This window comes from Megalopta genalis, chromosome 6 (genome assembly GCF_051020955.1).
Source record: "Megalopta genalis isolate 19385.01 chromosome 6, iyMegGena1_principal, whole genome shotgun sequence".
NCBI classification, from domain to species: domain Eukaryota; kingdom Metazoa; phylum Arthropoda; class Insecta; order Hymenoptera; family Halictidae; genus Megalopta; species Megalopta genalis.
The window spans coordinates 12,261,727-12,287,503 of record NC_135018.1 but is presented as its reverse complement, the minus strand read 5'-3'; the positions used below and the strand labels follow the sequence as shown (position 1 = coordinate 12,287,503).

The 25,777-nt window shown below is 38.5% G+C and overlaps 1 protein-coding gene across 9 annotated transcripts in view; it reads right to left on the bottom strand.

Moving 5' to 3' along the window:
• Positions 1-25,777, bottom strand: part of LOC117225760 (glutamate receptor ionotropic, kainate 2) — a 221,495-nt gene that overhangs the window by 182,101 nt on the left and 13,617 nt on the right. For all 9 annotated transcript variants that reach the window (XM_033479510.2, XM_033479517.2, XM_033479526.2 and 6 more), the window contains exon 2: positions 23,638-23,841. In XM_033479510.2, the coding sequence (XP_033335401.1) occupies positions 23,638-23,731 (94 nt within the window). In that variant the 5' untranslated portion in view covers positions 23,732-23,841. The remainder of the gene's footprint in view (positions 1-23,637; positions 23,842-25,777) is intronic.

Below are 25,777 nucleotides of genomic sequence, written 5' to 3'. Positions count from 1 at the left end.
CATGAATTCTGAAAAAAACATCGTTTCTATTACGAAATGGCACGCGCGTGTGTGTATAATTTACGCATTGGATCTATACACATCTGCTACACGATGATCTGTAATCGTAGCCTATGCCGGCTGTTCCAGTAACAAGATGTTCAATGGAACTTTCATTATCAACTGCAAATGTACAGCAGATGGTCGCATTAATTGATGAATAGTTCCGCCGCAATAGCTGCTATTCCGTGGGGACATTCCTCTAATGCTTCTATCGATTCTTGGAACCGCAACAGTTAAATAGGAATCCAATTAGGTCGCGCGTCAATAAACAACTAACGTCTACCCTAACCGCGCTTGCAACATTCTGTTTCTAATTTTTCTCGTACGTTTCCGTAAAATCATCAATAAAAGCAACCAATCGCGAATCCATCGAACTATCATCGCACATGTATATATTAAAATATTTTCTCTATATATTCACGTAATAACAAGCGTAATAACAAGTTCAGTGGTACGAAACCTTTATGATATAGGTAATAGGTACTTTATACTGTTGTGAAGTCGGAAGTATACTTTTCATTCGAGGCTCAATAAAAATGTCAAACGGATCCTATATCAAGTTTTAGGGGGTCGTTTCAAACGGGAAAGTTTCGATCGTCAAATCCATGGTCGATTCAATCACTAAAAAATTCTCGGATGTTTTCAAGATGTTGTTATTCGGAGTTTCCAATATAATACGTTACGCAAATATTATATGTTTTGCAAAATGAATATAGGAAATGAACACGGGCTGCGAGATTATGTCAAGGTTATGTCAAGGTCAATTGAAACGTATTCGAGTTTTTATCATGCCAGGTATATTGTTGGTTCATATCTTTCTTTTACTAAACAGTATATAAATCGACAATTTCGCGTTATCAAATTATTGTCTCTAATATGGTTCGAAGTTCTTATATTATGTACCATTTATTACATTTTGTCAAATTACATTTTATTTTAGGTGGATTCTGTTCAAATTTTATGAAAAGAACAAATAAACTGAGTTTCATGTCACGAATCATTTTTTATCTATTTGCACCATTTTCATCTTTCTTTATGCAGGGGTATACGAACGAAGCAAGCAAATAAGTTAACAATAAGTTAACAAATAAGAAACCGACAACCTGCGACAAAGTCGCTAAAAAGTCAAGACCAACCTCATTGTTTTTTTTCGATTACCGTTTCTTCGACAAACGATCAATAAGTAACATTATTGGAGCGTGATGAAGCAAACTTGTCCAAAGACAAGTCTTTGATTTTGTACCACGACGATACTCCATGACAGAGGTTGTTCTCGGTACGCGAATTTTTGCCCCAAAACTCCACCCAATTCGCAGAAGAAGTTGAAGGTTGTACCTTCTTCAGCGTTTGATAAATGTTTTGAAGACTAGGTGAAACGTCGGCATATGTGTATTGTCTCGAATAGGGCTTATTTTCAAGGTAACAAAACAAATTTCGATGAAAAACTAAGTAGTTTGTGATTTATTTATAAATTCCGGTTACTATTTTCGCAGAATGTACATCTCATAAAGGAGTCGAAATGTTCTATGAAATTGAACTCGCAGGCAGGTATAACACCTTAAAGAGAGTCAAATGCGGTATCGGAAACGTAGGTCGTCAACTTTTCACAGGCCAATCATAGGGGATATTTAGCTGGAACAGAGCAATAGATAGAAATCCGAGGAGTTCAGGGATAGTTGGCTGAAGCCCTCGAGGGTAATCGCATTAAAGCTCTCGTGTATGGCTCTCATTACGTCCCCGCCGACACTCCATCATCCCTTTTGTCGTGCCGGACGAAGGGGTTGAAACGGAGCTTCTCCGGTGTTCACTGACTCTTCAGCCAGTGTCGTCCGTTCTCGCGTTGTTCCGCAGTGTTTTTCGTCGGCTCGGTTCCCTCATGATGGCAGAGGAGGATGAGCGACACGGAAACGAACGAACGGAAGCTGAACACAGGACGAAGCATAACGTTCCCGTGTTGCCGTAACCGCACTTCAGGGAACAATGCTTTTCCCTGCGCGATGGCTAAGAGATCCCAAGCGTTCTGTTACGCAAGTGCTCTTTCGTTTTCCGTCTTACTCGACTATGAGAACTTCGACTCTAGACCGATCGATTATTCAAGAGTGGGAAAGTTTATCGTCGTGTTGATTTCACGAGGAGAATCGAATTTTTTCTCGTTCAAGCGTTAAGTACACAGACCAGGATATTTGAAAGTTCCGCGCTTATTAATCTTGACTTTTCCCTATCATTCTACCATCTCAATTATTAACTTTGCCCATTAAGTCCAATCAATTATTCAGTCGAACGCTTCACTTGTTACCGTTTCTTTTTCTTCTTTCAATTTCTATGCTGCATACTCCTTTTATACGAGAACCTTTATCGATTCTATAATACTATGCTGTCAATGGAAGTTTTTAATTGCTACGAAATTGTGACATTGTCATTATGTCTTTACGAGCCATCGTTTAGATTGGTAGACAAAACTATAAGGGCTTAATATATCGCTTTGCTATGAAATAAGACTCTATCCAGCATCTTCAGAAATGAGAAGAATGATATTTGAAATTCTCACTAGAAACAGGAATAACAGAATCTCACTTGGACAAAATTGTAAGGGACGTCAGATGGGAATATCGTACCAAACGATATCTGTAGTGAACTGATATCTGTATTGAGAAAACCTTCTCTTAATTTGTATTATGTTCATCATTCAATAAGACAGAACGATTAAAAATTGTATAACACAGCAATTGGAATTGACATCCTGCTATTTTTGTGTATATTGTACATTCGTTTCATTTGTCGTTGTATTGGTTACAAATAATATTCCTTTACCTGCCATTTAATGTAAATATATTATATAAGACCATTATTCAGGTAATTATCGAAGTGTCATAATTTTGTGCATAACTGAACTACATGCTTATAATTTCCGAAATAAGATATTCACTCCTGATATCACTATCTTGACAGGCGTTCTCAAAGGGTTAACAGCATAATAGTTGTAGATGATGTATATTGCAGCTAATAGTATCTAACTTACAGATACTAACAAAGTTTGGATAACTGAATAGATCGTAATAACGATGTATTTCCGATTTTGGCAAAAGAAAAAAAAATGATGGCACTCACAATGTTAAGTGATCTAAAAATTCTATAAAAATCAATTGAAAAGCGCAAATTCTCTGAACGATTATTTAGACCAGGAATTTTCACTGATCGTTGCGGATGTAATGGATCGAGCATGTCGTCAAACTCCATATCGCAGACGGTGTAAAGATTTCGCGGATCCTGACCGGCGCGGCGTGATGCTCTACGAATCCCCTATAATGCTCTTATCTATCGGTGGATTAACGAGCCGTCGAGCGTCGGTATTCGCGGCGTCGCGTTGCGGAGAAATCGATCTATGCAACGGTACGTCGCGCACACAACCACTCCCGTTATTATCATCGTTAACACGCTGATAAGCAATGCGGCGGCGAGCTCTTCCTCGCCGCATCGCTCTTCGAGAAGTTGGGTAATGACCCGGCGGATTGACTTCGGACAATGACGACTATTTCCTGGATGGTACAGGCCCTTATACGCTGTCTCGCTAGAAAATTCCGATAAGAACACGTTAAACACATCAACATTGTAAATGGAACATAATTTCAGATACAGGATAGTACAAGAAGGCTCCTTCGACGACCGCGTTCGCGACTCGACATTCTGGGACGATCGTCGAAGGGAAAACGTGTCGACCGTGTGAAATTTTGGCTGTCGAACATTGTTCGAAGGTCTGTAGTTGAATTGCCTGCGCGAACGATTTTTGAATGAATCGACTTTGTTTTGGAATTCTGCATGCGAGAGACAGAAGAATAGATGGGCCGCAGCGTATCTGCGAGGAAAGACTGTCATTCGCACAGCAGAAACGAAACGCTCGTAAGACGAACATTATAAACTGATCTGATATTTAGCTAAAGTGGAATTTCGATTATCAGAACCTCTGATACATGAATTCAGAATTATCCAAGCACATGAAAATATTTTAAGCAATATATTTATTGTGTGAAAATCGATAAAGCTTTAATCTAACACAGTATCGAAGTAAATGTTCTATTATCCAAATATCTATTATGAAAGATGCAATGTGCAAGATTAAGTAAAATATCGTTCAAATAATTTTCGACGAACCATCTCACAAATGAATTCCACAAAAACCTTTACATGAATAATCTTTGAATAAATGTTCCACTTTGTTCCTGCCGGCTCGTCGTATCATATATTTTATAGATTGCATCACTTTTCCGTGGTACAAAGAGGAGATTTTATAGGAAAAGAGAACTGATTTCAGTCGTAAATGTTCAACGGATTTCTATTTGTCAATGGACAATATCCCGTTCTTGATACGAAGTTTGGTAAAGGCCAATTTAATACAAATCCATGATCGTTCCCTTTTACGCGCCAGGAACGTATGCTACAACGTCGACAGAAACAGATAACAGGGGAAAAAAGGTCGGAAAATAAAGATACAGAGAGACCATAAAACAACAACCGTGAAACCGTTCTGCACGCGTTGCCGTCGCGTCGGTTGCATTAAATATTAAACACGCCCAGCATATTTCATAGACAAATATTTCTCGCACTGGGTAGTATGGGGAGCATTAAAGGAATCCGGCCTGTGGTAGAGGAACTTTACGACAGGATTATTGGATAACGCCGCGCCACGCGTATTTTAAAAGATCCAGATGAGTTAAGAAAGGTTTAATCTTCTTTCTATTGCTATCTACGTTTTCGGCCGAGATTTATCTCTTCCATTCGCAAATTATCTCATCTTTGACTAAACTTTTTTATGAAAAATAATCAGACACCTGTTTATTATGTAAATATACCCAACACAAAATTATAAAAAAATGGTTGAAACCGAAGTTTAAGAATTTGCAGTCGTAAAGAATTTTCACGCTACACCAACGCTAATGGAACACAAAGTTTATGAAATTAAATTCAGGAGTATTTGATCTTTAATTTAGAACCGTGTATTTTTATTAAAGGTTTATTCTGTTTAATTAATTTGTAATCTACGCGCTGCAAGGTCGAGTCGTAAGTTGTAATGGTATTTCAAAATACGTCCCATGTTCCAAATGTTGTAGGGTAATGGAGTCATTACTAGGGTAGTGAACAGTTATTCATTTCTTGATGTTATGTCTTAAATTAAAGTCCAAGAATAAATTTAAATTTAACCGAAAATTAAAAATTATAATTGAAAACTAAAAACCAAAATATTTTATTGAATAAACATTTTTTTATTATTTATACTAAGGAGAATCTACTGACTTTCAAGAAGCTTTATGAAAAAATATTATTAACACTAGCATCACGGTAATTGTCTCGAACGTATAACACATAATACTTCTTTCCCGTTGTCTCCCGCTTGCTTCTAATTCTACGTATACTAAACGGAGCAAACGCGATAGCGGTGTCTGTGTCGCGTTAGCCCTGCGGTTATGTTCGTGAAAGGGATTCTATTAGGAATTCGACAATGCGACGGTGGATGTTTCAAAGGGTAGAGAGCGAGAGGAACTCAGGTTGAATAACACGTCAGGCCAAAGTGAATTAGGGATGTTGATAACCTTGACAAACATATTTAGCTGTCCGCCGCGGCGTACCCGGGCGATATCGCGTAAGGTATTATTGCGGAGAGCAGGTAGAGGGAAAAAAGGTAAGGCCAGTTGCACATGGAAAAACGCACATTGCGATACGCTCGTGATAGATACTGAATATACAAACAGTACAGACTCCCTTATCTGAACATTTATTTTTAGAATATTCTGGTATCCAAACGTTTATATATATATTTAGATACATTATCGCCTAGGAGAGAACTCGAATGAAATTTTTAGATAATATTAGAATATTTTGGTATCAGGATATTGCAAAAGTAAACCCTTGGATAAGAGTCTCTACTGTATACATAGACATATATGAATAATGTATAATGAACATAAATTTTGTTCGCGAGAAACAGGGTTCATACGAAAACACGACAAACGAGACACGTGTACATAGACACGGCTGAAAAACTCAAAATTCGACCTTTTCTGGAAACCATTTCGAAACCAGCTCGCTGATCGTTGGTTCGTGCAATGCATGCCTGTCATAGTCGTCCCTCTCGAAAAAACCGAGTTCATTTGAAACATTATTTAAAACAAAGAATAATCAGTAAATCGATTGCGTGGTTAAATGTAAATAAGACATCCTGTATGCACCAATGGAAGCGTGCGCACGATGATTCTCGTGAGATAAAACATTGCCATACTAATTTCGTTTATTTCAGACAGAAGAAACCTTGAACCAAACTGTTTCATTAACCCAGGAGCTATTACCATCTGCGGATAGAGAGATTCTGTTTACGTGGTGTGAAACCGGCCTTGCAACATAAACTATAATTATCTTCATTGAGCAAATGGAATAGCGTCTCAAAAACACAACCGCACGTAGAAATACGAGATGCAATTAGTCGTGACGGCGTCTGCGTCTGCCCGCGCGCGTCCACAAATTGGAAAACACGACTTGGTAAGAACGTAGAGTTTCAGTGGAAATACATAAATTGTCACTCGAACAGCACAACGATTCAAAAGCTGCTACTTAAATTTCTGTCCGCGTACTCCTACTAACATTATAATTCTCAAACTGGTTTCACCTGTACACAGAAGGACGGTTTTCCACGGAAACAAGAAGTCGTTTGAAAGAGGCAACTGTCGTTAGCAAAATGCAACAAACATTTAAAGAGCGCCTCGAAAGAGGAAGATGAATTTTGTAAGTTGCGTTCTACCACAGTTTTTGCATACTAAGTTCGTTGACTTTTCTGTGACAAAAGCTTAGCAACACTTTTATTTCAGTTTAGTATCCATCATTCACTGGTCATGTGCGTCTGTTAATACTGTTTCCGATGTTTTCGGTGATTTGTACAGCAATTAATTGGTCATAATTGGCATACTAATTAATTAACAATTAATTGGCATAATACAGAGTATGATGCCCTTCACATTACTCAATATTGAACACGAAACGGGAAATTCTAGAAACGTTTGCTTAATAGTCAATGGTTCGTTTAATAACCAATAGTTGGATTAATTCCATTAGGTATGTGCTCAAGATGTACCAAATATCCCATACTGATACCTCTGATATACAGAAGAGACGTTTCCTTACAGTTTTGTTTATGAAATAAATTGAGGCAAATTATAAATATAGATATTATAAATAAATATAACTATAATATATATAACATAAATAAATATATATATATATATATTTAATAAATACATTTAGAAGTTGCTATAAATAGATACGAAGTATTAAAAGATTATTTAATTTTTTAAGGAATGTAGAGAAGAAATTTGAAAAGGAGAAACGAAAACACTTTGATCACACTTTTACGTCGGCAGACAGTGTTCACATTGCAATCACGAAGGGAACGCTCGCGGCTGGCGAGTCTCGCCGAGAGGAAGAGAGATCGATGCACGCGTCAGGAAGTCATTTCTCTTGGTTCTCTGTGTTTTCATCTTTGGCTAGCGGAGAATACTCTGAGTGGCAGCCGAGTTAGGTCCTGATAATTGCGTTAATTTCCGAGCGTTGGACGGAATATTCTGCTTAGAATTCCGCTCTCGTTACGTAGAAAACTTAGCTTTTAGTTGCTGTAACAACTTGCCCTCCAAATGAATGATCGTTCACTGAATTCTAACTTACGATGTCGAACGTAAGAAAGTGATTGAATGATGACTGAAGTTCATTCTTATTCGGAAGAAAAATCGATTGGCTGGAGCAAACCATTTTGTTCTCAAAGAAAATTAAATGTCAATTTCATTAGTTGGCATTTGCGTTTTTACGACGCATTTGGCAGAGAAACGAATGCTGTCATTCATTGAACAAAAGTACTCAATCACATAGCAACAGTATAATTTAGGAAAGGAATTATTTTTACGATTAGTCAGATAATGTGAACTATTTATTTGTATAAAAATGGATAGCTGCGAATCACGTGTGCAAAGAAGGTTGTGGACAACAAATCTTTTCTCGTGCGAGTTGTCATTTTCTGTCTCTATCATCACCAACATACATCTAGTAATAGAAACACAAACAAAACTTATCTATATTTAAGTATCTCATTACACAATCAGGGTATCAGAACACATGCAATTTTAAAACTGTCAATTACACAAAGAATTTGTACAATACAAAACACTTTGTTGCATATTAAATTACTTGTATTACTATTCGAATGCCAAATATACATCATCATCTGCTAACTAGTTCCTTTATATTAAATCATCGACGTGACTATTACGAATGAGCAATAAACCACATTAAACATCACAATTGTGAATTACGTCACAAAATTTATATGTATGCTTATTTACACTACACAAAAATTTATATACGCATGTAGAAATTTGTTCACTATAGATGCATTTTGTGAATCGTTAAATTAGGGTTATTCATAGTTTTGTAGATTTCCTTGTAAAAGGTGTTTTCTTTTTTTTTTATAAACACGATAGAACTTTAAATTTTAATAAATAACATGAACAGTTAACTTTTGATCAGAAATCTTTTTTTATTTGAAAGACCAATTCGTCACGTTAATATTAAAAAATGACTTGGGACATATGGCCAACGTGACTGTTCTTGATGAAGCGGATTCTGTCATTCCCATCTTGGGTCAACTATTCGAGCAATGTCGGCCATATGTCACGAATAACACGAACAATGTTGGTTTCCAAGTCGTCAATTACTGCAACCGACGACGAATCGATAAAGGATCCTCTTGCACACTTTTGTTTACAGTGGCAATATTTGCTTCAATACGTACATTCCGATAACGTGTTGGTGTGGTCACTATCTACAGTTCAACGGATGGCTTGCTCCGTTGGACGATTATGTGCATCATAAAAATCACGAAGTCATCTATAGGTCTCGCGAATGGACGACTGATCTCCAAAGGACAATTCTTGATCGTTCCTCAAGCGTGAGTCTGATCACGATTATTTGCTAGTCGGATAAATATCAACAAAAGCAGTCAAAAGGAGAGCTGAGATTGACAGTTATCCTTATCGGAAGTTCTACAAAAGCTAAAAAACACCGATTACGAGTCAGACAGAACAATTTGATGCATTAAGATATAATTTAACGATTATATTAACTCACCTTTGGTTGCTACTTATAACGACGTTTTACCAGACAGTAGGGGAAGGAATCAACATGGAAGAATGGGGAGGTGCTATAACCTGACAGCACATTACAATCGCTGTCTGGCATCTTCGATACGATTTGCGAAGCTAATGGCATTAATCCATCATCGAACCGACGTATGGTGACAGGGGGGTCAACGATTCTTACTCGAATCTTTTCGTCGGTCACGCAGTTATCTTAGGTAATCCGATACTACGTGCCGCAGCAAAAAAGTTTCCCCTACCCTCAGAAAATGTAATTCCTTTATTCCCTTAGTCGCTCCTTTGTCCGAAAAGGAAAACAGAAAATCAGCTTCTACGTAAAGAATTCTTATACTCTAAGTTCTTTCGAATTTAATAAGGGCGGTCCGGGATGCGGTAGCAAGAATAATAAGATAAATTTCATGTCGAAAGAGTGGGGATAGCTCACGTGACGCACAAAGTCTCTCGTACATTGAAGAGGGGGGCATAACGGATGTTCCTACGATAAGATCTAGGGAAAAAAGAGAGAACCGGGTATGGGAATCGAACACCCAAGACCTCTCGTTTCGTAACCGATCGACTTCCTAACATAGCTACAGAACCCTTCCCTGCTTTCTCAATTTCCATTCGCGCTCTTGTTTTTAGAGGGACCTGATCCCCACACTATCCTATTGTATTATACAGGTATACCGTGTCCCTGCGCCGCTTCGTATTCATAGTTCAGAACTATAATGTACGTGACCTACCTCCACTCGACGTTTCAGGCATCTTATATAAAATGATTATACCTTAGTGCATCGGTATATGTATAGAACCCATGGATAGAGAACAGCTACTAATAACTTACGATGCTCATGCTGCTACAAACTAACAAAAAAATAGACATATTTCTTGATTGATCCTTTCAATCCCGACTAGAATGAGAAAGTTTTCCATACCATTTACATGACTTTTTATCATATTCGTATTCTGTGAATACGAACCTTATATCCACATTATAAATTATTTGAAGATCAAGGTAGATCATATTCTTCATAAATATCACAAATTAAACAATACGGCTCTCGCTTATAAAACGTGCAGATTACATTTCTTAATCCTTGAAGCTTTGATTTTTTAAAACTGGACAGTGAAAGTTAATAGCTTTGAGAACGTCAAAATTCCGAACCGCATGACAAACAACAGCAACAGCTCGCGTATTTCCCAGCGAAAGAAGATTTCTTCTGTTCTCTTAAATTCACAAAATCCTGGTCGGTGGCTCAGGACGGTTTCGGGATAGTAGCGAGGCCGGTCCCCTTTTATGCAGGATACAGGCGACTCGAACAATTTCAAAATTCTTCCGCAAGCACGGGACGAGCCGGTAACCCACTTACATGTAAAACCGTCCTTCCACTCGGTTTAACCCGTCGTTTTCTGCTCTGGGACCGCTCCGTATTCTTTCCTTGCCGGCTTTCCCCATGATTCTTCCTTCGTCGCCCCCTCGACGATTCCTGCGACCGACCACAGGAACGGACGCAATCGACCGAGTGACCGGCAGTGTGTGCGTGTCGTTCACCCGAGGGACAAAAAATACTGTGTGTCGCTCACCAGGGCCATGAAAAAAAGAAATTCGAAAGTTGACAGCTCAACCTACGCCCGAAACCGTTGGCCTTCCACCGAAAGGAATCTTTCGATACGACAGATCCCGAGAGAGATGTTTCCGTTTTCCATTCGAGACACAACGCGTGCGAGAGGTCTTCATTTGGTATTATTGTTAGAACTGTGCGAATTTTACGAGTTATTCGAAATCGACGAACTGTCATCAACGCACTTGAAAAATCCAAACGGCTCGAGTACTTTGACAACCGCAAGATTTCGAGTGAACGATGAATTTATAGCTCGAAAATTTTATAGATTCCTAATTTTCAAGTTACTCATAAATATTCGAGTTGGTCGAATTACTCGAATATAGTATATCAATATGTATTCTGTGTAGGGCTATCAAGTACTGTATAACACTCTAATTCAATTAATATGTTCTATTAAATAAAGCGCTAATACTCGAGCCATTCAGACTTTTCAAGTACAGTAGGACCCCACTTATCTGAACTCTATTTATTGGAACGAACTTTTGGGCAATGCCCGATATAGTGAATTTCTGCAGAACTTCTATTATCTGAACTACTGCCGAGTTGTCGCAATGTGTGAACACCGTGAATTTAAATATTGTTACCATCTAAGAAATGAATTACCTGTTTGGTTAATTCCATTCATCTGAACGCGGACTACAGTTATTTGTGAATGAAAAGTTACAAACAGTGGGAGTAATCAGTGGACTCTAATATGTATGAATCTACTCGCTTATTTGAACTGATAGTTTCTCGCCGAGTTCATATGTTATAAATGGAGTTCTACTGTAACTTGCATTATTTTTCGAACAGTTCGTCGATTTCGAGGAAATCGGAGAATTAGAACGATCGACTCTGCTCGAGAGATCAATCAATACTCGACTCGAATAAATCCAGCACTCACACATCTCTAAGTCTTGTTGGACCATCAACAGTATGTTCGAGCAATCACATTAACAAAGCTGTCAAATACACTTTTATTATAGATGCATACAATCCGTGTTCTAGTTCTGAATAGTCTTCTCCATTGTTAGTTGACAATATCATTATGTACAAACGTCCGTTGTTTTTTGTATTGACGTTCAATAGTGACTTTTTGTATTGTCTTTTTCTATACTGTAAGGATCGTATCGTTATGTTGTATTCAATTCATTCCAACAAAACTCTTCTATATATCAAAATCATTTTGCAAAATTTACAAAATATAGAACTAGCTACTGAAATAAGTACATATGGGAAAAAAATACACGCGACAGATTTCGACGAGAATGATATCAAATAGCAGTATTATAATATTGTACTTTTTTTCCCTATTTAATTACTTAGCAAAAGCTTAAAGGATCATATAAACACACAAACTGAAATCGGTACAAAAGGCTGGAATGGATAAAATTTACTGAAATGATTATTATTTAAAAAGTTGAAACTATGGCATGCGCGTGAAAGGTTTATTATTCGAATAATATTCTAATTATAAATAACTGCGTACATTATTATGTGTTTTACAGAGTTCTGTAATTGCGCTTTAATTTTCAACGCGAAAAATGTAAAATATAAAATTGAATTTCTGCATAAAACTGATGCATTTAATTACAAGAATGAAGAAGTACCATATCATTGCAGTGAGATTTACAACATCAATCTAGTAAGAAAACAGTAACGTTAGTATTCACTTTCACCATGAAGTGAAGCTCTCTCAAGAGCTGGATGGTGTTAGACTGATTGGGAGCTTAAGATGGATCGATGTTTAAACTTGTTCCCGTTACTGCTGGAACTAGCCAGATCTCTTTTAAATAAGAATGCAAATGTATTTAGAACTAATTGAAACCATAGAGAGACATTCTTTCGTTCTTATTCTATTTCTTGTCGTCTTCGGTCTGACTCTTCGCGCAATATGTGTTGAAGTTTTTTCACTTGGAACTATAATAAGCTTAACACGTGTATAATTAGTCAAAGTGGTTCTACCTGCTTAACCGAATTACATCTCTCGGAGCGAAGTCGAGAAGAAAGTATAATATATTGATTTTAAATTTTGCAGCCCATGAAATACATAATTTTATTTCTCATGTTCAATTAGTATATAATTTTTTGGATAATGAAGTAAATGTCTTAAATACCGATGTATTATAATCAGAAACTTAATATGTTTCTCGGTAATAGTAGCTTTGATTTTTATGAATGAAATCACAGTTTATGCACAAACTCGAAATCGACAAACTGGCGATTTAAAGCGAACATAGAATCACATCTACTGTATTATGCTTGATTTTAAATAAATCACTGACATAAATGTCCAAGCGTGAGCATATATATTGATGTATACCGGTCCTGTACATATACAGGGCGTTTGAGATATATTGAACAAGCGTTTTTCATGAGTGGTAAATGTCAGGTAAAAGTAATTAAAGGTAAAAGTATAAGAAAAAAGTTAATAATAACTATATGAAGAAACTTTGTATATTGTGAAAATTTACTAAGCAAAGAAAGCGACCTTCAGTTTTGTAAAAGCTATATGCTTTTTTATCAAGTCAAATTCAAACATGTCATACAATGTAACAATCAAGGTCAGGCAAGATGATTCAAACTCAAATATAAAAGAATTGAATATTTCCTAATATTTTTTCGACTCTCACTCGATTTTTCATTTCAGTGATCAAATAAAACTATTTAATTAACCCTCGCACTGCTGTTGCACTGTTGACCCACAATAATTAAATCGTTCACTTAATTACTTAATCTTCGACAATTAAATACTAAAAATCGCTATTACATCAGGAACGACAGAAAGTCTGCAAAAAAATTGCTGAATAATAGTACAGTTATGAAAAAGGTTCGTCGTCCGAGAGCTGAAACCGTATAATCACCTTTTCATCTAACATTTACCATTTCCGAAAACGCACAAATTTAGGTATCGCTAACGCTTTGTGCACTGTAAAGGAAAGCAACCGGTAATTAGTTCCTGGATGATATTGATCCGCCGAAATTAGCTAGAAAGCAGGAATTGTACAAATTTAATCTGCGCGCCTGATGATCGCGTGCGAAACTAATCATCGGATAGACGGGCCGGCCTCGTTCTCAGCAAAATTCAAACGGAAGGAAGTTCAAGCAGAAGCTTGAACAAGTATTTGCACGGGACGCTGTAATATTTGCAAATCCATCGGCGGGTGGTTCCAGTTCGCCGAACGCGAGAAAAGGAGCCAACAACCGAACAACCAGCCGTGGGAAATCGATAGTTATCAGGCCCGCAGGTCATTTGGCGTTATTTATGAATGGCCATGCCCGTAGAAAGGTAAATGCCGTTTATCGTGACTAAAATGATATTCATGATCTTCGGATCGACAAAGGGTGAAGTTAATTTGCTCGAGAACCAACTCTGGAACTTCTTCATTGGTTCGATGTCGGTGGTTCTTAGTGAGGACCGAAAGCCAAAATTAATCGAGCGTCCCCGTAAGCTGTGGCGAAGTCGAAGGGCAGCCTGGGAGAAAACTGCGAGTAAATATCGGTCATTATTTCCGAAGATGAAAATAATATCACCTCGGAGAGGGAAGCCGAAGCAGCGAGAGTACTTAAGAACGACCGGGAAGTTCGCAACCACTCGTAGTTGCATCGGTCGACCGTTTCGAAGCTGAAGTTTACGAACATCGCCAGAGAAGATAGAGGATGTCGACGAATGGGATCAGGAGTTCCAGGCGGAGATAAGAATTTCCGGCAGTGCATACGCGCGGGAGATGTTCGTCGAACTGTCGACGAATTATTAAAAGCGTACCTCTGCTTCGGTCCGAAAGCACTATCGACCACTTTATCGCACCAGGACGTTGGAATAGTTTCGCCATTCTCGCCGGTTTTCCGTAATCGGACAACGTTTTGAGAAAAAAATCGTCGTCAGTGTCATCGTATCTTGTCCATTCATGGAATCCTGCTGATACGTTTCTCGGGGCAATACCGTAGTGAATGTTCCGGAGATGAATAAGCTTGAATAATTTTAAAAAAATTATTGATGTTTCTTGGACATACTTCGGGAATTCTCGCTCGAGTTCGTGGAATATATGATGTTAATGGTTTCGCAAGTAACGTAATATTCGGACTCCTGGATCTAACGTTCTTTAAGAATTTTCTGCTTGGGCAATGGTTCATTGTGTACGGTTTGAAATGGTATTGTTTCCAAAATTTAAATTCAACTCTTTTGTTCGTTTTCGTCTGTGTTTGCTGCTGCGTTAACTTATAGATTCACATCTGGCTCATCAAAAGGCTATTAAAAGCTACACAAAGTTTAAGCTGAGAAGAAATATAATTTTCAAGCTGAAATAGAGAGTTACTTCGAACAGTTTTGCAGTTGAACCTCATTTGCATTATACAGGATTCCTTTCAATAAAATTTTCACTGTAACTTTCTTCTGTATACTTAAATTTGTAGAAGACTTATCGACTAATTTACATTTAAAATAGCCATTAAAAATAAATGGCCCATAGATAGAAGCAATAAAATAATTCACAGAATCTTATTATAACAACGTTTCATGAAAACATTTTATTATGTACAATTTATCTGATTTATTGATAATTCAGAGTATTCTCATTTTAGTAATACACTACCACTTATTTTTTATCATTCGTTTCCAGTAATGTTCGAACACGAAGAAGCTCCAAGCCGTTCTTTGTAATCTTTTTCAATGAAAAAATTGTTGATTAGAAAATTTTGTGAAACTGAAACGTGATACTTCGTAGGGAAAGACAGTTAGAATTGTTACGAACTGACTTCAGGCCCCGCGACAGTGTATTTGTGCTTATTCGAGGGGATTGCGTTGTCTATACCTAACAAGAGACTTTGTCTACGGTAATTCGACGGGCTAGCGGGAAAACTGTATGTCGGGAAACTGACAAAGAACAAGCAAGGAATCGAAGAAGGACAGAACCAGAGACGAAGGCCTGAGAAGAGGGTTGTTACGGCGCCACGATGCCTGGAACATCGGATTTTATTTGGATCTTCTCTTTGAATTCTATGCCATAATCCGCAGACGGTAGATATATTACTTCCTGTTCCGTTGTTTTATCTGTTGGCGAATTCGGAATCGTTTGCTGATTTCGGTTAAAAATGACAGTATGCAACTTTGTGAACGTTTTGTGGTTTAACCATAATAGCTAGCATATGAATCTATTTGAAAAGTTAATATTCTACAGATTTTCCTGAACAAGTTGATAAAATATTACAACTGCCAATACATATTTACACAACAATTACCATGAAAACGATACCTACTAAACTATACTGATTTTGTCGATATTTTTCAGTTTATTTCAAAATCCAAGAGAGAATGCAATTACACAACATCTGTAAAATGTAAAAGAAATAGTTTTACGAAGCACATCGTGCAGGCAACGGCATGTGAGGATTAAACTGCCGAATATTGTAAACGTTTGCAAATCCACCAGTATCCGGCCAAATGAACGAAATATATTATTTACCGATGCTTTTAAGTCTCTAATCGATTTGAAAGCTGTGCATCGTAAATAGAGTATTCGAAATATTCGAGTCGTCCTAACATTATTTCTGGAATTAAATAATATTTGTACGCTGTATGATACATTCCAGAAAACATAATCAAAGCTTTTATCAAAACTTTTACCAAAACTTTAATCAAAACAATGACTATTTGCATAGAATTTTATCTTTGAATGTCAATCCATGCCAAACTTATTCAAAGAAAAATATTGTCGATTGCTTGCTGATATGTTGTTTGAAAATATATATTTTTTGGTGCTTTTATTTATACGCGATCCGCTTTGTATATCATTAAAATTGATGTTTCGAGGGCAGGATATAATGCCGCGGAGGGGCACGACCGAATGGTAATTGAGCGCAATGTTTTACAGAAGAGAAAACTACGTGCACCGCTCTGACAATTTTGGAATCAATTAATCTTTCACGGCTGACAGGATATTGGGTCAGAATGGCGGACCAACTCCGTTTTTAGTGTTGTAAGGTACTAAAGTTGCTGAAATATTCATGTCGGAAAGCTCCTTACTCTCCAGCAAGGTTTCTAAAAATGATGAAGTTTTATGTAAAATAGCTCTTTCGCGATTCCTGCATTGTTAATGGATGACTCGCTAGAAGGGAACGCAGAACGAAGATGCTCGAGAAGGGCATTTCAACAATGTAAATTTTTTGAAAATTCTTATCTCATAATACCGAAAATATCGCTGGATATCATCGTGCAATTGTAACTTACAAAAATCGAAAAAATTAATAGAAGATTGATTTTGTTAATGAAGGAAATAATAAAAACACCAAAAAATAGCTGACTGAAACCCTGAAGAGCAGGCACTTTATATCGTCTCTATTTTTATTTCATACCAATTATATGGATAAATAAATTAACGTAATCAATCAGGAAACCGCCTAACATAAAATATCAATACTTTCTTACTTCAGTGAAACCTGTACTAAGATTTCCTTTTTACATAAATGGCTCATTTCTTGACAACAAACTGCAATAAATGTACCACTAAGGAATTATCATATTATTATCATCAATTCTATCAGCATTAATGTAGGAGCCGAAGGTTAACGACCGGTGAATCCGTGAGCGCGTTAGGATTTCGGAATGACCTCCGAAATCATAACAGCTGATCATAACAACGGACTGCCGTGCGTTAACCCCATGCGACAAATGTGTGCGTGCGTGCGTGCGTGAGCGTCGCTTGGATCGTGACGACACTCAGTGATCGAAATGACCGAATTCGGTAGACAAAAATATTTTACTATCCAAGAAGATCATAAAGTCGATAATTATATGCGAGAAGAATTTTTCACGTCGTAAACATTTATTTTGTTTAATTTTTCTTATTAATACGTTAAGCACGGAGCAGATTTTGCTGGGTTTTCCGTTAAGGCGGCATTCCGATATTATTTTTTGACCTTGACAAATTCGAACAAGATTCGAAAGAAGATTCGTAACGTTCGGCTAACGCTCCGATAAAAAGGACGCGTTTGCAGGGCATGTAACAAAACGCGACGAACGTCGACACAACTACACTTACGCCTACGATTAGGGCCACGATTACGACTACGGTTACAAACACAGCTATAAACGCGATCACGATTATTGTATGCGGCTTTATTGTCTTTTTCTGCTGCATTTTGTGTGCGTCACTGTTTAGTAATAAATAGAATAATTTCTAATACTCTACATTAACGTCCAGGAGAGGTCTTGCTTACATTTCTGCTAAAATCTGGTACGCTGGAACTTGAATTCCGAAGAAATGACTAGATCTAATTTTCTACTAGCAAACTCAAATCATCAGCTACTTATATTACACCTAAAAAGAAGATCAACGTTAATCGTAAGCAGCTTAAAAAATCTATGAAAAAGAACTCTCAGCCGATAAATTACCGTCAATATCTCGCCGATTTAAAAAATAAAAAGTCATACGACGCTGCACCGATTACATCTTTACGCAGCGTCATACTTTCTGATATCTCTACGGAAGCTGCTTAACTCGTGGTAACGGTCGTTCAAAGGCAGAAAAGTTCGTGCTCGACGCGTAGCGCAGAAGAGCAGGGCCAATAAAAGACGAGGAGCGCGCAAGATTTTGGAACAAGCGTTGAAGCAAGTGGGAACTCGCCGCGGCTCCCCTTTGTTGCCGAACTTAGTCCATTTATTCGCCCTCTTTCCTCGTGAGACTAGCCGAGCTAAGGGGATAGACGCCGCGAGAGGGCAGAGAGGGCGTGGGTGGAGGATTCTCGACAACCGATGAGGACGTGGTCCCTCGAAGTGCCCTCACCTGGGTTTTACACTTTCAGACAGAAAAAACGAGTTTCCATCGATGCACTAGAAAGCTGCTTGTTCCTTTAGACTTTACGAGCAAGCGAATCGTGCCGATACATTTTTGGGAGGTGTGGAAAAGTTTTGCGACGTTTCGGAGATATTGTGGTTAGAGACGAGAGAAGTAATGTCGGAGTATGAGAATATTCGTGTGAACCACAATGTCCAATGTCGCATCGACAATTCGTCGTCAGGCAAGGACTTGGTGAAACTAGGTTCAGACCTAGTCTGAACTCGGTCGGTCGAGATGGTATTAATCGGAAATGGTTGCAGTCGACGTAAACTTTGAAGAACATACATGTTTATCAAGTAGAATGTATTGGCAGCTTGAGGTATTACCGATTACACTGTCCGACAAAATCAAACTTTTTTTCTGGGTTCCTATAGCCACTATGAAATTCTTGTAGAGCTTCACTCCCTGAACAAGAATCCGAAAACCAAATTGCGCCATCACCCTCCAGAGAGAAGCGAGCAGCGAAGCTCATGGCGGCAAAACGTCGTGTACACGTTGCCGTCGAACATTTTCTCGATCTACTCGAAATGTATATCGTTCCGACACTTTTACCGGGCCGTTTCATCTTCAGAAATGTCTACAGAATCCGATCCTGGGTAGAGTTTTCGTGCTGAACAAAAAACTTTTCGTAAAAATACAAAAATATTGCGCAGAAACTGCTCACGTCGACACATTTTTAAACTTTGACATTAATTTATTGCTATTTAGGACCAAAAACAATTAATCAATTGCATGCCACTATATTCGGAAAACTCTCCTCTATCTTTTAACATCAATTAGAACTTTCTAACGTTTGTACTTTTCATGCAGTTACCTCATTTTTGTCGAAAATTTTGGTTTTTTACAAAAGTTCGTTTATTTAAAAAACTGAGGGTGATGGAGCAATTCGGTTTTCGGATTCTTGTTCAGGGAGTGAAGCTCTACAAGAATTTCATAGTGGCTATAGGAACCCAAAAATCGTGTCGGGCAGTGTTATTTTTTTTCTCCAACTCGCGTCGATTCTGAATGGGTTGGGTTTTTATGTTGGAAAGTAAAATGAGGGACATTAACGGGACACGCAATTATAGTATATCAATTACGATGAAATTTTCAGGATTTGTGAATTAGCTGATCAAACGGTGTCAATGGAAGGATAAATTTTCATATAAAGCTTGTCATCCAGATTTTACCTAAATTCTTCATACCAGTGACAATTATTATTCTCGTCAAATCGATAGAACAGATACTAGAACTTCATTTAAGACTTTCAGTTTCAACATGACGCAAAGTTTTTGTTTTCATAACCAGAAAAGTGTCGAGCAAGGAAGATGAATGGATCAAGGAACCCAATAGAATGATACATTTTTGCGAACTACAATGATGCATGCGCGGTCGAAAATTGCATTACTTTTTGTTAAATGGATGTTTAGAATTCTAAATGCTTAGAAACCTAGGGTTACTTTTATGGACGGACGGGACTCTGTAGGTATTTTTGAAGCTCAAGAGTCCGTCTCGGTAATTAAGCTCATCTTCACCATCGACAGGAAAGACTCTAGGTCGGACCGCTGGAGTTTCTCCTGATCACCCCTTGGAACATGTGGTGTACACATGGACTCCAGGCAGACCAACGGAATTGGAAAAAACCCGAGGCCCCAAACTTTCCATTTTTTACAACAACCTGATGGGCGGCGTTTTGACCAATATCCGTATTGGCTGGTGGGAGTTCTCATCGCACTGAAAACTTCAAGGGGTAGGGATTGGTAGTCGATGTGGAAGATGGGCTAGAAGATCTTGGGCAGGTACAGAATAGATGCAGATATGATACGATACGATACGAAACGCACAAGAAGCACGACAGACACGCTTCGCCATGGAACTTCCAAACAGGCTCATGTCAGCCACTGTTCACGGCCACTCTCTCGGCTCCTGCAGGCGATAGTTGATGGTCATTTCAAAATACGAGCGACACATTGGTCCTTCGAGACGGATTCAAAAAATCGTGCGAAATAACGCCACGCTCGAAACAATGGATATTTCGTTTACTCAGCTCAATCGGAGCCTAAAGCAAATCCTGTAAGTGTAACCTAAAGGAAGTTATCGACCTTTTTCCAATCTACGTACATATTTTCCCTAATGGAATCAGGGTAGCGAGCGTGTTCGAGCGCTATGCGGGGACCAATGTTCGTTATCGACTGTCTCCGAAATGGTCCATTAACCGAGTTTCCGGTTTACTCGGCGACTTCAACACTGTTGCGGTAAAAGGCGACCATCTCAAAGGTTGTACACTGTCGCTGAAACGGTGGCGGCGTAGTCACGCAAATTGCGCGGCCAATTTGGCATCGCAACAGGCCAACCGGGGAAAGACAACATGCTCGTCGAAAGAAACGACTGTGAAAACGGCGCTTACGTTGCAGTGAGGAAACGGAACGACGCATCGACAACCTGTTCCACGAGGCGATCTATTGCCGCGCATTCTTGGAGTCGCCAAAACATCGCAATGATCGCGGTGCTAGCTGCGAGTTTTTCTAAGCGGGCAAATAACAGCGCGCAACGATGCTCGGTTGTGACATAGCGTGGAAACTTGTCAGAAAAATATTATCTGCTTGGATCCAGCGTTTCCTCTCTCGTCGATAATATTTTGAACGCAAATGGAACATGCAAGGTGCTCGACGTCTTTCGACGTTCGAAAGTTGGCCGCGCCGGATTCCGACGGAACTCGACACGAACACGAAATTTTTGGAGAAACTTCCGCCGACGTAAGCTGGCCAAGTAAACGGGTCACCGGACTAGTTGCGCGGAAAATATTGGAGTACATCGAATTTTATAGGAGGGAGACGATGCAGCTGCTCGATGCATCGGTTGCTGTGTCGCCAGGAACGCGAACCTATCTTCAGCCCTGTGTGTTATGCTCAATAATTCATGGTTGCTCGCAGATGATGTCCCCTACCATTGTTCAAGCGACAGGAGGATGCGGGGAAAATTCGTCGCCAATATTCAATTTTAATGGCGCTGTCGATGCTGAAGCTGCGCCGCGGAAAACACGGTCACGAACCAATTACTCAACAATTACTCAAAGGAGCGAGGAAGCTGTCTCGCTCGTAACTTCCAGGGATTGAATTAAGAAGTTCAATTCATCGAATTATGCTTTAACTTTGTGATTGCCGGAATACTAAACACTGAGCTTTATTTTTCACGGTTTCCTGGGCATCTTAACAATCGGGGAGTTGTTCGCACACGCTGTGAACGACGGCGACGGTGGTGCTCTGTTGTCGAGTAGAATTTGGGAAAAGTTCAATTTACGGAGAACTCTGAAAGTTTTGGACTTCGCGGTATCTCTGGTGTTCCGAGGAGAGGCATCCGCTTGAGTGAACGTGATTCGTCACTTAAATTTCATGCTTCTTATCTTATGTAACCTTCTCCCGTTTGGAAAGCTTGTGGTACAGTTTATTTATTATCTCTGCATTATTCAATGTGTGTACAGTTTTATTCGGGATGCAGTCAAATATTTTAACATTGAATGAAGTGTAGATGAATATTCAATCCTCATAATATACATTATCGCACACAACTATTAAAATTTGTCTTTCGGAATGATAAATTTGACTTGCATTCGTTTAAACGTTTCTTTAAGGAATATCCTAAAAGATGCCGTACATTTATGGACCATTTTTATGAAGCGTTGATCCGTTGCTTCATTGTCAATTTATTGTTTTATTCAAATGAGAAACGCGCATACATTGAAAGTCAGATAACTGTAATAATAAAAGATATCTTATATACAGCGGTTAGATTCTACACGTTTTGTCTAAAATATTGAAGAAGCTTCTATTACTCTTTTACAAAACAAACTCGTATGCTATCCCTGGCACGAGGTGGGAAAATATAATGTACTTAGTAATTATCGTTAAATAACAAAAAACAGAGTATCAAAAACATTGAATCTTTTTCTTGATGCATAGGTCACATACACACAAGTTTTACAGAATTAGCAGATCAAATACATTAGAAAAATGCGAAGTCAAACAAGTGAAATAGGGAGCAAGTTACGCTGAAAATCAGTGACATAGCGATTGCGTGTAGTCAGACAAGTAGAATAGAGACGATCTGTGCTCAGATTAGTGAAATAGGCGTCTTGTATCGTCAGACAAGTGACGTTGGGGCAACGTATACTGAGATCTGTAGAATAGGAATTCTGTATAGTCAGACAAATAGAATGGGTTTAACCTACACTCTGATTAGTAGAATGAGGAGACTGAACTACTACGTATGCTCAAGTCAGCGAAATGGGGAGCATGCATGGTTAGACAAGTGAAATACGGAAAACCTGCGATCTGGGAAACAAATTCTGGATCGTCTATGGCTAGATGTTTAAAATAAGTCATACGCTGATAAGGAAAACAATCATGCAATGTTTAACAATACTTCCTTTTAATTAAAATTTTATGAACGTCCATATTCATCACTTACATACGAACACATTGAAATAGAAACGTTCGTTAAATTAGAGAAGATAAGCATGTTACAGAAATTAAAATTTGTCGACCATTTTACATGAAAACAGTGTAACCTCAACAAAATCTGAAGTAATAGCAAGATCAAGCGGCATAGCTATATAAGTTCACGGAACTTACAACGATTATGAACCTGTAAAATTAAAAGATTATAAAACTTTGCACACGAGTAGAATAAGTTATACCGAATGTATCTTCACTTTTTGATGCTGCTACGCGGTTTAAAGTGGTAATAAAATAGCATTGTTTTATTGTGTCTAGACAACGGTCAATAAATATTTTGTAAATATTATTTGATTATTTTGTAAGGTATTGAATTTCCAAGGGCTGTTTTTACGTCTTTAAGCCGTGTATCAGTGTTAACGATAAATATGGTTGCATATTAGTCTACTCCTGTGCAAAGTTTCATCATTTTTGGATTGTACGGGTTCGCAAACACGCAGAGTTAGTTCTGTAGTAGGATGGATTTGAACGTGCGAAGGATATTCAATTGACTCACCAATCTTGACAACTGAGGGCAACGCTGCGACATCGATCGGCAGCCGAAGGAGCTGGAGCACGAAGACAGTGGCTACGAGGCAGCCCAAATTCATAGCTCATCTCGAAAACCCACCGTGGCGGCCTCCCGTTGGCCCTTTGCACTAACACCACCGCACCAATTTACACCCGCGAACCGCGACACCTCACGCTCCTATGCATTTACCTGGAAACGAATGAACAAAGGATGAACAACCGGGCTGAACTTGCGAGTTAGAATTCGCGTCCGCTTCAGAGCGCGAAGACGCGTCCGCTACGCAACAGCCGCGGGTAAATCACATTCCCTGTTAAATAATGCGAAATGCACGCGACAACGTTATCTCGCGAAGTTCACGCGGCGTTAATTCAAGACAGTTTGAACTCCGGTTAACCCTTGAACGGCGGATATCTTTCTGATAAAAAAATAACTGGGAGCACTTAAAAACATTTATCTTTCTATTTATCAATTTTTTTTCAAACATATTTTTTTATGGTATTCCTTCTAGATAAGTTGGTTTTTCTATAGGCTTTAACGAAACATATGAACATTGAAATCAGACATTCAAATATCAATTTTTCCAGTCTATGTCCGAATGAAACCCGAGTCCGCCGTTCGAGTGTTAACTTAAAATCCGCTTGATATTATACTCTCAACAGCTATTTGCGTTTGTTCCAGCGACGCATAGCGATTGAGCGGTACGTTCACTTTTTTAGTATCTATTTGGTCGAAAAAAGTTTTGTCGCCAATGACAATGGCAGGGAACGTGACGAAGCAGCTGCCCTGACAAATGCGCTCCAATACAGCCGATCAACCAGAAGTTTAGTGCGCAAGGTGTTACAAAATAAAGTGTTGAACTGCGTTACTTCGACGGATTACAGAGTAGAACTTGGATACCTTCTGAAAAATGTTCAGTGTTTCATGCCTTCTGTCGTAAAACATGCGAAATCGTTCGCCTTGTACAAAGCGATACATAAACATTGAAAACGTAGTAGATTATTTGAAGACTGCATACATATACATTTAAAAGTTGTTATTCTGAGTGATTCCTATTTCGAATTATGAAGAAAGTATGTATTCACCTGTCATCGTTTCTGATTACATGTAATACATAGTTTAATATGTAATGTTATACAAGGTGTTCAGTGAATCGGTAGACACGATTTTTCAATCTAATAATAGCGAATCACTTATGAATCAACTTCTTCATCTTTCAATAAAGAAACTTTATCCTATCTTATTTAAATGGCGTTATGGTCACTTGATGTCACAGTGTGTTGTAATAGTAAAATATAATTATCGTACATAATTATTCAACTAAATATCATGTGTGTTTCACAATTTTGTATATCATTGCACGACATGTAAATAATGCGTACACATTTATTAGCGTACTTTTAAATCGATATTAATCGAATACCAAAATTACGATATCCGTATACGCGATGAAACATTTAGAACAACAATATATGTACATGAATTAAAATCGCATAGATCGTCATGAAGGACTACAAATGCATGGTTTTTGATTGCACGTAATGTAAAATAGTTTCTGTATTGAAACGATACTCAAGAATTGTATTCATAGCCATGTAATTCGCATTTATCATTCGAAATCGTGCACAGTGTAATTCATGTACTCGCGGGGCAAGCGTAATTGCCAATCTGGCTGCCATAAATAATGGTTACTGTGAAAATTTGCGAAATGAACTTCGGGCTGAGTGTCGCATGCACGTCTCCACGAGCTTCATTACTGGTGGACCCGGAAATTACCGTGAATTAATGCGAACAGGCGCATCAAGGGGGCCGTTTTTGTCGGCGAATTATTCGAGTCGACGAATTCGTCCAGCGTGGTGGGCAGCGAGTGAACGTTGGCAACGAGAGACGAGTGTGCATCGGTCACCGGGCGACGTAGCAATGACCAGAAAAAATTCCAACGGTCCATATTCAATTCCTAGATCGGCACGTGAGCCGATTCCAGACGACGCGACGAGAACCGTCTCCTATGGAAAGGATTGCGTGACACAGATCGCGCCGCGATAAATTTTCTTATTTTCGGCCCGAAGCGCCGTGAATTTTTCGGATACCGAACTTTTGTCGGGCGGAAGCATTTCTCTTCTACGCA